This window comes from Mollisia scopiformis, assembly GCF_001500285.1.
Source record: "Mollisia scopiformis unplaced genomic scaffold LY89scaffold_8, whole genome shotgun sequence".
Taxonomy (NCBI): domain Eukaryota; kingdom Fungi; phylum Ascomycota; class Leotiomycetes; order Helotiales; family Mollisiaceae; genus Mollisia; species Mollisia scopiformis.
In genome coordinates this window covers 553,121-569,268 of record NW_017263588.1, presented here as the reverse complement: position 1 = coordinate 569,268, position 16,148 = coordinate 553,121, and the positions used below count along the sequence as shown (strand labels likewise).

Here is a 16,148-nt window from a genome sequence, read left to right as displayed (position 1 = left end):
AATGTGGAGACAGCCAGCCCGGCTATCAACATCAAGCACTCCCTCACTCCCTCACTCACTCTGCTCTTGGATTTACTCCCAGTACAGTAGGTAGGTGTGGGGATGTGCTGCCGGAGGAGGAGAGGGAGGGTCTGAGAGCCTCATCATCATTCCTGCCGAGTTGAACGGCGGTCGGTTTGTGGGGCCTTTCATGCAGACCGCAGGACGAAGGTGATTTGTCCGGCGCGAAGGGACTCATTTCGTCTGAGGTAGGGTGCTATGCAATAATCCAGTACAGTACCTAGGTAGGTACAGTAGTTAGGAGTTTTCCCGTCCCATCTTTGTGAAGATGGAGATGGAGATGGGATGGGACGGAGACGTTGCGTGCCGGATCCTCCTTGGATCATCTGTGCGTGTGGTTGGATCGTCGGTCAGGATCCTTGAACTGTGAACTCGAACTCTGGGTGAAGGGTCACGTGGTGGTGATGATCCTGGGTTTCAGGTGTGGACAGTCTTTACTTCAGATGGCGGGCGGGTTGTGATTGGAGCGGGAAGGAGATATTATAACAGGGTCAGAGAAAGATTGGGAAGGGCGTCTCGACTTGATGGCTGCTGCGAAAGCCACGGGCTTGAATAGAACCTTCCATCGACCAACCTTCTTCATGCTCCGTTGCATGCATAGCAATGCTTACCTCAAAGTGAATCTTAAAACCCAGCACTATGCCCATCTATATCGACATGCGTCAATCATTCTCATGCTCGTCGCCCATCCACCCGGACCGTTCGCATCAGCAGCGTCAAGCCGATCACAAGAAAGAAAGAGAAAAACTGCCCGAGTAATAATTTTAAGGTTCCAGAATGCATTGCTTTGCTTCTTAAAAACGCCCTTATGATCCCCTTCAATTTACAAGTGAATGCAATGTACAGTACAGCGCGCACGCTTCGCAAGAAAGCAGACCAAGAAGTGAAAATCCCAAAGCGAAAACCCAGGTCTATCTCTTCTCTCTATGTCTGACTCAAGAACTTCAACGCTTCTTCTCTCTCTTCGGCTGGCAACATGCTCAAGACTTGTTGCACACCCTTAAGACCTCCCTTTCCATTACTCCTCAACAGGCTTGCTACATCAAAGGCAACGCCTTCCGTCTTGAGAGATTCTACTTTTTCGTGAACAATCTTGCGGTTCTCCTCGTACCACATAGCGACATCACGGTCGGCGAATGTGAAGTTGGGGATACCGGTCCAGGCACCGAGAGTCTCGATGTTGCGGCCGCGTGATGCGAGAGGGTTCTTGGAAGCAGCTGCCATGCGCTTGAGGATGTACTCCTCATTCACACGACGGCGCACACGCCAGTAGAAGAATCGTCTAGCTTCTCTCCAGACCAGTGATTGTCTGATGACATCCTTAGCCTTCATTCGTCCGGCTCGGTCGTGGAGATCAGCGAATTGCAATGAGACCTGCATGTAGACTGGCAGGAGCAATTCCTCGCGAGCAGTAGCCTTGGCTTTGATTTGGCTGAGCTGTTCGGCGCTCAATGACTTGTCGGCCAACTGCTTGCGGAGAGCACCGTACTCGGGATCCAGGCGTGCCATGGTCTCGAGCTGCTTGTCCTTTCGGTACTTGATGTTGACAATACCCTCGGGCTCCAAGACACCACCACGGGCGTCTTCGTCAGCGTACATCTCCATGAATTCGGGGTTGATCGTAGGATCGACAACAACCTGAGACAGATTAGCGGGAGCTTACAAAATCCATGCGATGCATCAACTTACCCATGAACCACCACGGAGCTCGCCGAAAGGTGGAATGTAGACGAAGATCGGCTGTTCGTACTTGACGAGCGCATCGACAATGTAGGAACCATACTTGAGAACTTCGTTGTACATATCACGCTGACCACCAGAGAAACCTCTCCAGTTGGCAAGGATCATCAATGGCAATTGCTCACCATTGTTGAAGTCCTTGATAGCTTGAGCGGTCTTGAAAGCAGAGTTGGGGTACCAGACTCCACCAGCCTCGTTCGTGATCTGTTCCATCGAGTCGGGATTGGCGGGATCAGCAGGGGTGATGTTCTCCACTGATCGGGTTTCAACGGCAATAACACCCATTGGAATACCACCTAGGCGAGCACGACCGACGACAACAGTCTTGGCCCAGCCACCGAGAGTCTCAACGAAAGAGTCCTTATCGAAGAGACCTGGCATAAATCCCTCGTCGTCGTCCTTACCGCCAATCAACCATCTAACGTCGTATGATTGCTTGGGAGGTGGAGTGTAGACGATATCACGGTCCCAGGAGTCGACTGCGGGCCCAATTGGCAACGGGTTGTTGCGCTTGTCTGGAACATAGGCCATCCACTCAACAATCTTGGACACACCCTCGAAATCATCGTTGGCAGTCATGTGAGACACACCGTTCTTGTACATGATCTGAGTGCCACCAAGTTGCAAGTTGGATGTGTAGACTTCACGACCCAAGAGCTTGTTGATAGCAGGAGCACCAGTCAAGATAATTGGTTGACCTTCGATCTGAATAGCACGCTGGCCAAGACGGACCAAGTAGGCACCAATACCTGTATTTGTTAGCAAAATGTATAGTTAAAGAGTGGCGTGATACATACCGACTGATCTGCAAGTGACCAAAGTAATAGTGAAGATGTCTTCGTAAGCTCTGCTGGTAGCACCGGCGATCAAACCAGAGCCCTTCAAACACTCAACACCAAGGCCATCCTCAGCACCGACGATGGTAGTGATCTTGTGTCTGATCTCTCCATCCTCGTTGATCTCTTCGGTGATGACATCCTTGGTTTTGCCATCCTCGAAGCGCTTCTTAGCCTCGGGCAACAAGTAGAGGTACTTGAATCCAGCTTCTGGCCTCTCGGGGTCATTCCATGCGATATTGAAGTGAGGAATGAGCTCTTCAGCCATACCAATGCGAGCACCAGAGTTGGCAGACAGGTAGATGCGAGGAATACCAAGCTTTCGGGCAAGCTCAGTGCACTTGGAGAAGAAGTGATCTTCTTTGGGTCCGAAGCTACCAATCTTGAACGTGATGTCGTTGGCGATGATGATAAACTTTCGGCCGCGAGGATACTCTGGGGTTCTGGCAGTGACGATCCATCCAACCATACCGCAGCTGTTGGTTCCAGGCTCACGGAAGACTTCGGCAAGAGTGTCCTTGTCATCGAGAACAAGCTCGCTGTAGTCGATGCACTCGCCAACAGGAGGTTGCTTCTCAGCCAAAGCTGGATGTTGAGCAACAGCCTTGGTCCAGCTGTTTTGGATAGCTTGTCTGAAAAGCTCAGGGAAATCATAAACATACTGGGTACCCATAAGATGGGCCTTGTATCTCTTTGGCTGCAACCACTCCTTAGTAGGATATGGTGTATTGACAGGTCGCAAGTGCATGGAGCCAATCTTAGTTGTGCCTCCAATGCTCTGGAAAACCCAGTCACCGCCCTTCTCAGACTTGCGCTCAGCGTACATCTCGACTTGAATGACGTATCCAGATGTGTTGGTGATGACAACACGGAGAGGGTATGGCATGCCAGTGGTGGGCTCAGTGCAGATGATGCGGATTTCAGCACCAGTAACACGGAGACGCCAGAGACGACGACCGAAGCGCTCCAAGAAACCACCAAGAGCCTTCTCAACCTCGGGTGGTTGAAGAGGGAAGACGGGAGTCAAGTTGATGAAGATGTGGTTGAGATCAGAGTTGTTGTTGCCAATGATCTCAAGAGCATCAAGAATGTCGTTCATGAGTCTGTCGCACTCAGAGATGAGGTACTCAGCAGTTGGGATCTCATCTCGTAGTCTTCCAGGACGGACAAGAGCACGTGTGAAATAACGCTTGTCACCCTCAACATTCTTGGCAACCGCCTCGTAGATGTGGATGTTTCGGTTCTCAGCAAAGACGGGCTTGATTCGGAAGTTGGAGAGTCTCCCAAGCTCAAGCTGGAAAGCCAAAGCAGGTTCGATGTGACGAATGCTTTGATCTTCCTCGTACTCGGGGCCACGGAACGTGTAGTAACCTGGGTACGAACCATCCTTGTGACCGCAAATGAATGTCAGTCGGCGGATGCGGCGAGAAAGGAGCTCCTCCTTGTAATCCTTGACAATCAAGTTGATTCTGGTGATGGTCTCCTTGTCGTCCATGCTCTCAGCGTCGCGGACAGCGACGTTGCAGACAGCAGTAAGCTCATCCTCAGTGGCGATAGGAGCAGGTGCTCTGCGCTTACCGCTCAAATCTGGCATCGTGCTGCCATTGGCAGCAGCGGGGCGCTTCTTCTGGCCGTAGATAGGGAAGACTTCGAGAGCACGCATAAGATACTCCTCAGCCTCATCAAGGTATTGGACGGGAACAATAACACCCTTTCGAGTGGGCTCGTTGTCGGCCTTGTTAACCAAGTATGACATATCGGAGATAGAGCTGACACGCTTGAATGGGTTGGCAATGTCGTATGAAGGAGTGGCTGGGGTAGATGGAGCCGAGGATTGGATTGGCATGCCGAATTCTGAAGAACCGACTTTTCGGAGAACGAAGTCCCATGAAACGATGAATGGTGGCTCGGATGAGTCGTTGTGGTACTCAATCTTTTTGAGAGAGTAGGCACGGTAAGCACGTCGGATATAGACCTCCAACGCGGCGAGGGAGACCCATGGGTCTTGGTGACCGAAGAAGACGGGGAGAACGTCAAAGACGGTGTACTTGGAATCGACGACCTCCTTGAGGACCTCGATATCGGGCTCTCGGTGCTCCCATCCAGTCTCGCCATATCGTGACTCGACAACTGATGATCGGAGGATGTGCTCCATTTGAGAAGCTCGCTCCTCCAATGATGGCATAGCACATTGGATGAGGGTCTCTCGTGCCTTCAAGGCAACCTTTGCAGTTGGTCGGGATTCCAACTCGGTGAGCTTCTTGAGAGCTGGTCGGAAGTGCTTGGCAATATTGCCTGCCTTTGGCTTGTTGGGCTTGAACTCATCAAGGATGGCAAGGACCAAGTTGTTCTTTGACCCAATTCTGCTGTGTGACAAGACAGTGCCGATGACCTTGGTGATATCATCCTTGTTCTGGTCTCTAAGCGCCAAGATGACCTCCTCGTCACGGTTTTGGCGACCAGAGAACAATCTTTCGACTGTGCAGTATTGCTCGAGAAGTTCGGAGAAGACGTCAAATTCGTGAACTTGTTGACCCTCAAGGTATCGGTCAATAACCTCAATCAATGGAGTGAGGGTGGTCTTCAACAAGTCGACATCCGAGGGAGCGACATTGTCATCCAAGAACTTCTGGAGAGCCTTCTGGAGGTTCTTGGCTGGGAATTCGGCCTTTCGTTGTCTTGCCTTGTCCACAATTTGTGTGAAGGTAGCATCAAGACGTTGTGGCATTCTGGCGTGGAGTGCTGAGAATTGAGCGTTCCACTCGCCGTATGGCAACTCCGGATCGCGGAGAACATCAATCAACTCCTTAAGAGTGGATGCCATGATGACTTGGTTGTCAAAGCCATCAAGGATGTTCTTGAGAATGCTGTGGAGAAGGACGAATCGCTGAGCGGGCTTGGTGCCAACAACTTGTGGTGGTCCCAGATCTGGGAGGTGACCAAGGAAAGGCTGGGCGTGCTTGACTCTGGATGGGTCATCAAGAGCAAGTATACCGAGAATATCACCAGCTTCAAGAGTGGCTCCTGGCTGCTTGATGAGCTGCACAATACCATCTTCTTGAGCAAGAAGAGGCATGTACATCTTCATGACCTCGACTTCAGCGAAGGCCTGGCCGGCCTTGACGTGCTCACCGTTATCGACGGTGAATTTGACAAGCTTTCCGGGAGAAGGCGTTCGGAGTTGAGATGGGTCATTCTCTTGTTCGAGAAGGCAGGTCTTGCTGTTGACGCTAAGACGAGTCGCCCCAACTTCCTCCTTCCAGTAGACGTTGTGACTGCGTCCGCTGAGGAGCACAAGGAGACCACCATCACTGAGAGCACGGACACCAACAGAGCACTTGGAACCGTTGATGAAGAGGTGGTAGCTCTCCAAGCTCGACCGGGTGGCAGTGAACTTGTATCGGTGACCATCGTAGATGAAGTCGATGGGGAAGACAGTCTTCAGGGTCTCCTTGGCGGGCACCTGACCCTTCTCCAAGCTCAATCGGTACTCAGCGATGCAAGCCTCGCTGGCGATGTGTGCCTTGGTAACAGCGCCGCAAACGACAGCCAGCATAGGGTCTGGTCGCTCAGCAGTAAGCTTGTTGGAGATCAGCTCGTCAAGCCATCCTGTGGTGATTGTGTTGTCCTCGAAAGCTGGAGTTTCCAAGAGCTTAATCAAGTATTCCACAGTGGTTCTGAAATCACCACGAATGCTCAATTCCTTGAGAGCGACAACCATGTGTTTCCGCGATGCAGATCGGTTCTCACCATAGGCGAAAATATGACCGAATTGAGAATCCGAGAAACTGTGGATACCACCAGCAGTTCCGACGGAGAAGTAACCCCAGACATTAGAGGAACTCCGGAAGTTCAATTCGTGCATCATACCGCTGGAGGGTTTGAATCCCTCTCCAGGATCTTCGGATGTGATACGACAGGCGGTGGTGTGGCCTTTAGGTGTGGGTCGTCGCTGGGTGAGGGCGCTGTTCTCCTTGGAGAAATCAAAGTCGATTTCGGTGGAGCTGGAAGGGTCAACTCCGTATAATAATCTAATGTCACGGATTCTGTGTAGAGGAAGACCCATCGCAATTTGGAGTTGTGCAGCGGGCAAGTTGACACCGCTGACCATTTCAGTGGTAGGATGCTCGACTTGGAGACGGGGGTTAAGTTCCAAGAAGTAAAATTTGTCGTCGGCGTGTGAGTAGAGGTACTCGACGGTACCAGCAGAAACGTAACCTACGAGACGACCGAGACGAACAGCAGCCTTCTCCATAGCTTGGAAAGTGGCCTGCTTCGCGATCGTAACTGGTGCTTCTTCGATAATCTTTTGATGTCTTCGTTGAACCGAGCAATCTCTGCCGAACAGCGAAATGTTGTTTCCGTACTCATCAGCCAGCAATTGGACCTCCAAATGTCTAGCATTTCCAGCAAGCTTCATGATGAAGATTGGAGAACCTGGAATTTCGCTGGCAGCGGCTTTGTAGAGCGCCTCGAAGCCTTGCTCCGACTCGGCTTTTCGGATACCCTTTCCACCACCACCTTCTGAGGCCTTGATCATGACGGGGAATCCAATCTGGTGGGCCTTCTCGAGACCTTCTTGCCACGATTGCACACATCCCTTCATGTAGATCTCGTCGTCAACTGTAACAATGCCATCATCGTTGACATCCACCTGGTCAACACCAGTTCCGGACCAGGGTATACATGGAACTTTGGCGTGCTGTGCGACGATTGTGGAGGAAATCTTGTCACCGAGCGATCGCATCGCAGATCCCGGAGGACCAATGAATACAATCTTCTTTGGTGATGCTGCTAACGATTCTGGCAATTTTGGGTTCTCTGAAGCATGTCCCCTATTTTCCGTCAGTAAGACAAATTCAAATTCCCTTCTCAAGCGTGTGAATTTACCATCCTGCCCAGACTGCATGCACGTTCATGCGCTCAGCAACATCTACAATCAACTCCACGTTTGCGTAGTTGTTATTATTTGTTCCTCCCGGGACCTCGACATATTGGTCTGCCATCCGGATATAATCTGCATTTGCCTGCAAATCCTCGGGGGTGGCCATGACGGTGAACTGGATAGCTCTCTCGTCGCCGAACGTCTCGTAGGCCCATTTTCGCACCGATCGAATCTCCTTGACTGCCGCAATACCATTGTTGGCAATCAAGACCTATTCGCAGAATGTCAGCTTATTGCTCTCTCTCCGTCTCCTGCTTCTCCTCTGGGCGCCGCCCCCCCTCAACCAAAAAAAAAAGTACGCACATTGGTAATGACGGTATGTCCATCGTGGCTCGCTACAAAGTCCTTTACTTTGCTCGGAGCTGCGTTCTCCAGCCTGTTTCCACCGATGAAGTGATCTGCCAAGTTGTGCTTGGCTGCGTAGGAGGAGGCTCCGTTCATGATGGGGACGGTGCCGTTGGCCTTCCCGGTGCCATTGAGCTCGGCCATTGTTCAGTCAGTCACTGCTCGTGTGCAGACGAGCGGAGAGAGTGAGGTCGCCAGCGGTAATTAAGTGGTTGACTCGTTTCCCCAAATCAAGTGCAGATCAAGGTAGCCAGGACTTAGGTGGTTGAGGCTGTACCCTTTTGTGATTATATCTGCGGGAGAGGATTTCGGGGCTGAGAGATGATGGTCAAAACTCGCCGAGTGAGAAGCTGTCGACGGCGCCGAATTAGAGCTCTGCAGCGTATGGACCACCACCCAGAAATAGGTATGGCGGTAGTAGTAGTAGTAGTAGTAGTAGTAGCAGTGCAGAGATTAAACCCCAAAGAGAGAATGAGTGAGGGTACAGTACAGTACGAGGGATTGTTCAAATTTCAGAGGTTCGGGGTGTGGGTTGGGGAGGTTGCGGGTTTATGAAGAAGTGGTTGATGGAGATTGGATTTACTATTTTATGGCCATTTGTTTCGAGCACAGATTGAAGCGAGGACCAGCACCAGCACCAGCAGCAGCAACCAGGGCCCTGTCTCTCGTTTTTGGTGGATCTCTCGTTCGAACCCTTTCCGCTGCAGCTGCTATTGCTCTGCAGAGACCAGCAGCAGAGCCACAGGTGTGCACTCCGCTTTTCCTCAACACCACGCTCACCGAAATGGCTTTTGTCGGCCAGCGACTCCTGTTCGTTGGGCTGATTAAACCCCATTTGGCTAAAGCCATCAACTCAATCTGGCGATCTCTCGCTACAACACTTTTCCAGATTGTCATCATCTCGCTGCACCGCTGCACACAACTTTATTCTCTTTCCATTCTTCCCTTGATGTTGATGCGCGGGATATCTCGGATAAAAGTGTTGGATGAGATCTAGATATCAATTGCATGCATGCCTGCATGAGAGCTTCTTTGCACAGTACACGACGATTGTTGAGATTGTGCTACAGTATTGTTCGAGAGAGTCGCAGCGGACGGACCAGCGAGAATTGTTCGCAAGCAACCCCCTTCGTCATCATGCTCCATCGCGGCCCCATCCCCCTTTCAGTCCGAAGAGCTGTCTGTGGCTTGCAGCCAGTGATCCCAGCAACAATTCCACCACATCCCGACAGAAATGTGGCAGAAGCGGGTCCCCCTTCCGCCTCAAAGGCTCAAGGACTTCCCCAACATTGTCCATCGCTGCGTGGGGTTCCTTCTCACAACCAAAAAAATCCTCCCGTCTCTCTTCCTCAATCCGAATCAAACATGCAACTATTGATACCCTCCTCTCTCCCTCCCTCCCTCTCTCCCTCTTCCTCCCTTTCACATCTCCCTTTCCATAATTGTATTATTATTTTATTTTTAGCCCTACGATGACAATCGCCCTAAATCCTTCCTTCCTTCCACCAGGCACAGGAGGGAGCCGCGATCCAACCAACCTTCGAAACCTTCTAAAGCATGTACTCCAGAGGCACGCACAACAATCTGACCTCTCTCTCACCCGTAGGCCGTAGGCCGTACGTAGATCACCCACTCGGGACCACTCGGCGGATTCTCACCTGCTGGTTTCTTTTTTCTTGCCCGGCCTCCGTTTCCGTCCTCGCCCAAACAAAAAAAACCTCCCGGACAAACCACTAACTAGGTAGCGACCAATCAAACAGGGTCTAAATATACGTGAAGACGGGAAGTGGCAGTGTACCATTTCTTTGACTGTACTGTACTGTACTGTATCTGTATCTGCGCCGCACCTTGCGTGAGCACTACTTACTCGGTACATGTCAGCACCAAAATGAAACTTTGTTTTGGGGATTTTCAGATTAGGTAGATCTGTGGGATGGGATAGGATGGGATGAATGGGTTCCGAGGTGTTGGAACGAGTAAATGTGTCCTTAGACGAGGGGGAGTTGCGATGCGAGGATTCGTCTCTCATTCGTGAAACGTCCGGAGAGATGTCTCGAGCTTCATTTCAGCCTCGGATCAACGAGTGCTCAGACACAAAGATAGATAGGTACATCTACATCCGAGAACTAGGTTATTTGCACAGATACCATAGTCATGGATACGAATAATAGTAGATTGGTAGTTTGAATGTCTGTCTGTTCCTTATGTGTATCTTCCTCGTTTGCAGCTGTGGTATCAAAAAACTTGTCACCACTCCTAATAATTACCCTTCTCTCTCCTCTTGACCTCATCACTCATGAATGAATTGTATCTCTCATGTCCATCCCCCACAAAATGCAGCAAGTGCAATGCTTCGGAAGCAAAATAGAGAACGCCCACGACTCCTTGCTGAAGGTCACAGTAAAAGAGCCCAGCCAGCCCCGGGAAAGAAACGTCGTAACATCGTGTACAAGCCATCATCAAGCATACAAGTCCTATCAATAAGTCTCCCCCACCTCACTTAGTTTCCTTGGTCGTCCCGGAGGCTTCATCCCTCCTTCATCTCCTTCCCGCATCCCTTGACCACTGGTCGATCGTCTGGGTATACCCGTCATGACCAATCCCCCACTCTTTCGTCGGGGGAGACCACTCGCAGCGGTGCTTCCTTCGAGCTCTCCCTTGCCGTAGGTATTCCTCCGACTGGGAGTCGCAAAGTCCAGTTCCCTCGCTTCGTCGAGATCGATGTTTGACACACTTTGCGAGTGTCCGTGTCCATGTGAGGCCCCATAGCTACCCCCAATGCTAGATCTCGGGCGCCGAGACTCGGCAATCTGGGACTGCGAGTAATGTCCCAAAGGGGTTCGTGCGCCAGACATTGATGTTCGGCTTGCAGGGCGAGCAATTTCGGTGCGGCTCAGTGGTCGATCCTGTCGGACGTAGTTCGTACTTGCTCTACTGCTCGGTCTACTGTCACTACCCTCACGGCTGGGTAGCGGGCCGAATGACAAACGGCTGATTCCTGATGTAGATAATCTGGGGACATGCTTAGTGGCCGAGGGAGTATCGTCTGCTGGAGGTACAGAAGAGCTACTAATTGAGCTTCCTCCGGTCCTTTTCCTGCTCCTTATTGTGACACTCGGGGGCATAGCAGCATGATTCGCTGTAGATACATTTCGAGGAGACGCTCGAGGAGGAGTATGAATAGGGGCTGGTAGTTTCGACCTGGCAGATTGGACTCTCTGTTCCAGTCGTTGCATCTGGGCTGTGAGAGTTCGGATATGTGTGAGGGATGTTGAGTTGGGCAGCCCTCGAGTGGCAGGGGCTTTTGTTCTGGTTTGGCGGATGACAGCGGGGGTGGCATTTCGGGCTCGGGAGGAAGAAGTGGGTGCTGTTGGGCCTTTTGAACTTCGCAAACTGCTAGATGTGTATCTTGATGAGGGTTTTGGTGTGGTACTCGAGTCGCCTGTAGGTAGCTTCATCTTGCTTGCGGGAGGGTTCATGGGCGTCTTCATAACTGGTCTGGCAGAACCAGAGGCTTCTGAAATAGGGGGTGATGGTGGAGTAGGAGTTTCGGAGACAGTGTCGGTGGTTGAGATGGACTTTGTATCTGGTGGAGTCGTAATCATAGGAGATGAAGCTGTAGATGTCGGAGAATCTCCCAAGGACGGGGAGTTGGGGGCAGTGATGTCTGTAGCTATGGAAGGAAGTTGGCGTTTCCGTAACTTGTCTTGTAGAATCTCTGCCTCGATCTTAAGATCTGAAAGCTCGTCTCGCAGGCGCTGAGTCTCGATTCGCAGATTCTCTCGTTCCTGTTCCCCGATCTTGATCTCCTCTTCCATCATGACCGCCCTTTCAATAGCCACATTGTACTTAGATTCCATATCTTCGAGCGATGAGGTTGTATTTCGAGCTTGGCGTTCGAAATCATCATTCTGAACTTCGATATCTCGTAATTTGTGTGTCAAAGTCCGGTTCGTGTCTCGAAGTATTGTGATCTCCTTTTGCAGTGTGTTTTGCGCGGCGCTTGCCTCTGTCTTAGATTGCTTGTATTTGGTCTGCAAGAGGAAAAGCATCAGCACCCAGATCTATAACGGTCCATGATATGAATGTTCCATCCAGTCTAGAGTATCTTACCTTCCATTCCTCGACCTCGAATCCCAAGCTCTCTGCCTTCTCTTGCAAAACCCTCTCTCTCCTTTCGGCGGCTTCGACATCCTTCTCCAACTCCGCCTCCAGCTCCTGACTGGAGGCCTGAAATTCTGCTAATTCATGTTCTAGCTGTTCATATTGCGACTTGTAATATGCGAGCGCGCTTTCGGGAGTCGACAGATCTGTCGGTGGGGACGATGGTGGCTCATCCATGGACGGCGACGTTTGTTTACAGTTCCTATGCGCTCTTCCGCAGATGTTCCCAGGTTGCAAATATACCTCTCGAGAGGTCCTATTCTTGCTATCTTCCCCTGAATTGCGCTCAGGCTATAAATTTGTGCTGGTGTAGCGGTGTGCTCGTTGCAAATAATCCGGTAATGGGTCCGCGCGCTGTGGTTTGTCGTGTTCCTGGATGTTCGTGATGTGTTCGATCTATGAGTCCTGGGAGGTTGGAGGCTATTAACTTGGCGAAATGCAATACAATAGCTCTATTCGATATGTCGATATCGGTGTCGATGTCCTGGATCCTGTGGGTTAGTTGTCGCTGGCCGTCCGGAGGTGTTGTTGGATGTTGTTGCCAGTGTTCTGCACTCCTTAGAGTTCGACATCAACAACCCCTGTTTCGTTTCGCTAGCGGGTTACCTCGCAGCAACCAAATCTTTCTTACATGTGAACCCCAAATTTCCGCATTTGTTTCTGCAATTCCCTCTTCCTTCATCGAAGAATATCGTTTTGTTTAAGTCAAGTAAGATTTTTTCATTGCGGAGGATGCGCCTGCTGAATACCTCTTTTGATCGTTTACGCGTCCAAATCGTTGCAGCCAATATAAACTTCGCCTTCACGAACTCAATCGGATACTGTTCATGCATCAACGGCAAAATGCATAGTGTAAGGCAACCACAAGTTCATCCGTCTGTTTCGTGATGGATAACGTCTTATGCTTCATATTTTAAGCTTTCTCAATATTCCTCTTCCAAATTTGTTGTTCTTTGTTGAAAATGTCTGTTTACCAGAAAATATCTTGTTTGCCAGGGGTGATGAAGTGGCGACTTATCAATATCAAAACATATATTGGAAGGCACGGTCGCAAAATTGTAATATAACTGGATTTTCAAGTCTTCATGTCATATATACAGATCTATTTATTCTTTTGCTATGTACTTTTATGCTTCTGCAAAGTAATTTCTCACAAGGAGGCCTTCTTCTCATCACTCTTCACTCCCTCAGACTCACTTCCATGCCCCTCAACGATATTGATCACAGCCTCGACCTCCGGTCCCGAGAAATGTTTCCTCGCAGTAGTGAACCAAGTGACTAGTGCAACAAACATGATTACACCAATAGCCGCAGATGTGTAATTCATGTTCTCGCTGGTCACTGGGTAAACACTCGGGAAATTGAAGGTGATACATGCGAACAGGAGGTAGGTAAGACCAATAAAGTTTACTGCAACAGAAACAAGTGGCTTCATAGCCCACGGTCCAGTGAGCTGTCGATGAGTTCCGCTGAAGTACGAGATCAGGCGAACGAGGAGGGGCATGGCGTAAGACAGGTAGAAGCCCTCCGTAGCAATGGCAATGACTGTGTTGAAGCCAGTGACCGTGCCGAAGTAGATGCTATTGAACGCCATCTGTACAATAGTGCCAAGTAAGATGGCTACCACGGGCGTGTGGTGTTTCGACTCGACCTTGCTAATGATCGAGGAGAATGGAAGACCATGGTCTCGACTGAATGCATAGAGAGAGCGAGCTCCCTCAGCAAGCAAAGCATTAGCACATCCAAGATCGATGATAACAATCAACGTAGCCAGGAAACAAGATCCAACATTGCTGTTGGTAGAGTCGAAGAAAATTTGGATCAGTGGGACCAGAGTGGGCGTATCTGCTACTTGGTTGATGTCACCAATGCAAAAGCAGACCGAAATGAGGAACACGAAACCGGTGATGGCCCCAATGTATACGGACATGACCATAGCACGCGGTGCTTGTTTGCTGGCATCCTTAAGTTCTTCGCACATGTGTGCAGGTGCATCGTCTGTTATAAAGGTCAGTGACCCATGCCACCAGAGACATTATCCAAGCTCAAAAAAACTTACAGCAACACATTCCAAAGGCTGGCTGCAATATACCAATGATACCAGCCATCGAAGCACTAAACCCAGTGAAGTTCTGAAAGTCTTTGAACACAAATGACGGCGATTGTTTGTTCTTGTTACACGCGAGGATAGTGACAATGGTCACAATGAAGGCCGTGATATTAAAAATCAAGAGACCTTTCGAGATTCTGTCGAGTATCCTAGCTCCCCACAGATTGACGAATGCTGCGAAGAGTGTGATGAGATATGCGACTAGAACAGTGTGCCATCTTTCGATTGTGTAGTTTGGGTTTACTAAATTCGCTTGGCCGAGGATGAAGTTTGCTAACTTGTCTTTAGTACTTTATTCGTTCGGGCCGTGCAAATATTTGGCTCACCTCCAATGAAACTGTTGGTTGCACCCATAGCCAAAATACCTGAATGATCGAAATCAGTATGTTGCTTTCGTCTGAGACATCTTCCAGGTTATCTTTCTCCGTTGAACGTACCGATAATCATGAACCACCCGGTAAGGTATGAAAATTGTCTTCGGATACTCTTTGGCGACACTGCAAAAATCAGTTTGACATTCAGACCAAAAGACCATTCCTACTGACGAATATATACCCATGAATATTGTCCACCCGCAACAGGATATTCTGAGCACATCTCTGCCATCGAGTATGCCACACAGAGGGACACCAAACTGATTCCCACCCAACCCCATATCATGACCGGAGGGCCGCCAGCATTAACACCAGTCACCAAAACACCACCAAGAGCACTCCAACTACAGGTATCCGTCAGTGCCTGAATTCGCCAAGTTTCGTCACTCGCGGTTTGCTGTGTTGGAGATAGGCAAGTAAATAGGTATAACGTACCAGGTTACAATTGAGAACGAAAATCCTATCATTCCCAAAAGACCAAACGAGCGCTTGAGTTCTGTGATTGTCAGTCGACAATGCTTCACTCGGCGTATGAAGGGTGGGGTGAAGTATACCCTGTTGATAGCCCATATTCTCAAGAGTCGCATCGGCTGCGTCCGTAGGAACAGCTTTCGTTTCGAGGTCCGCCATTGTGTATTGTTGGTTGAAGAATAATGTTTCAATTGACTGTCAATGTCCTTGACAAAGAAGTAGACCCGAAAGAGCGATATTGGAAAGATGTTGAAGTTATATCAAGGATGCGGAGAGGAGACCTGGGCACTGAGATTGAAAGTATGAGGCCTTCTCATGTATACCACAACAAACAGCTTCTTCTCAAGAACTATTCGTCTCTTCTCCCTCGCTCGTGAACAATGGAGCAGAGTTGACGTCGACAGGATCTTGTTCTCGAACCCGACCGGGCCATGGCGAACATATATGATGCTTCCCCGCTCTCTTACAACACTTAACAAGTAAGATAAACATCAGGAAATCCCTACCTTATCAGGATTAAGATGCGGGCAAAATATGCAAGATGCATATCCCCCGAGCTGCCAAAGCTTAGTACTCGAGTAGTCTGGGCCGCTGGACCATATATGAGAGATCCCTCTGTCATTACCAACAACAGCCAATTGGGAGGTTGGCAATGCTATCAGGGCCAAGTCGCAAGACCTTCCAAGCATGAAGGTTCGAAGTCTATGCCGGACTCGACGGGTGATGTTGTAGTGGAAGTCTGCCGCCCGCTTAGATTGGTCTAGCAAGCCGATCTGCAAGGATGAAATCTCTGGCTTATCGTGGCTTTTTCTCCACTCAAACATTTACCTTTTGTCGTCGTTGCGGCTCCCATTACGTTTGACGAACTCCTGCTCCAAAACTTGCCCGATATCTGGTGATAGACGGCCTTCAAATTCTGTACCTGATATCCGCCTCCCGTTCCCTTACCGGGCCATCGCATCTGTCCCACGCCACTATCCGTTGCGGGATGTTGTCTCGGCTTTCTGCTGTGTAACGAACACAGCGACGGGTAAGGACCCTTTATCGGCAGCGAGCATGACGTCGCTATGAGGTTTATTTTTGAGATCTGACGAACGGTGATG

At 50.0% G+C, this 16,148-nt stretch overlaps 4 protein-coding genes across 4 annotated transcripts; 1 reads left to right on the top strand and 3 right to left on the bottom strand.

The window, feature by feature from the left end:
• Positions 1–804: 804 nt before the first annotated feature.
• On the bottom strand, positions 805–8,502 carry LY89DRAFT_485689 (putative acetyl-CoA carboxylase). The gene is made up of 5 exons (XM_018207848.1): positions 7,885–8,502; positions 7,527–7,792; positions 2,598–7,471; positions 1,750–2,549; positions 805–1,698 (listed from the first exon to the last, which is right to left on the bottom strand). Exons 1-5 carry the CDS (start codon positions 8,068–8,070, stop codon positions 985–987), a joined length of 6,840 nt encoding a protein of 2,279 aa, XP_018073583.1. The 5' UTR covers positions 8,071–8,502; the 3' UTR covers positions 805–984.
• Positions 8,503–10,403: 1,901 nt separating this feature from the next.
• LY89DRAFT_716805 (uncharacterized protein) lies at positions 10,404–12,267 on the bottom strand (the record flags this gene model as incomplete). Its single annotated transcript, XM_018218290.1, has 2 exons — positions 10,404–11,960; positions 12,040–12,267. 2 exons carry the CDS (start codon positions 12,265–12,267, stop codon positions 10,404–10,406), a joined length of 1,785 nt encoding a protein of 594 aa, XP_018073582.1.
• Positions 12,268–13,240: 973 nt separating this feature from the next.
• Positions 13,241–15,204, bottom strand: LY89DRAFT_581028 (amino acid transporter; the record flags this gene model as incomplete). The annotated part of the gene is made up of 7 exons (XM_018209088.1): positions 13,241–14,088; positions 14,150–14,473; positions 14,527–14,565; positions 14,638–14,697; positions 14,746–14,918; positions 15,010–15,070; positions 15,129–15,204. 7 exons carry the CDS (start codon positions 15,202–15,204, stop codon positions 13,241–13,243), a joined length of 1,581 nt encoding a protein of 526 aa, XP_018073581.1.
• A 239-nt stretch (positions 15,205–15,443) lies between these two features.
• Positions 15,444–15,889, top strand: LY89DRAFT_683151 (uncharacterized protein). The gene is made up of 2 exons (XM_018214648.1): positions 15,444–15,507; positions 15,552–15,889. The coding sequence occupies exon 2, from the start codon at positions 15,567–15,569 to the stop codon at positions 15,807–15,809; it is 243 nt and encodes an 80-aa protein (XP_018073580.1). The 5' UTR covers positions 15,444–15,507; positions 15,552–15,566; the 3' UTR covers positions 15,810–15,889.
• The last annotated feature ends 259 nt before the right edge of the window (positions 15,890–16,148 follow it).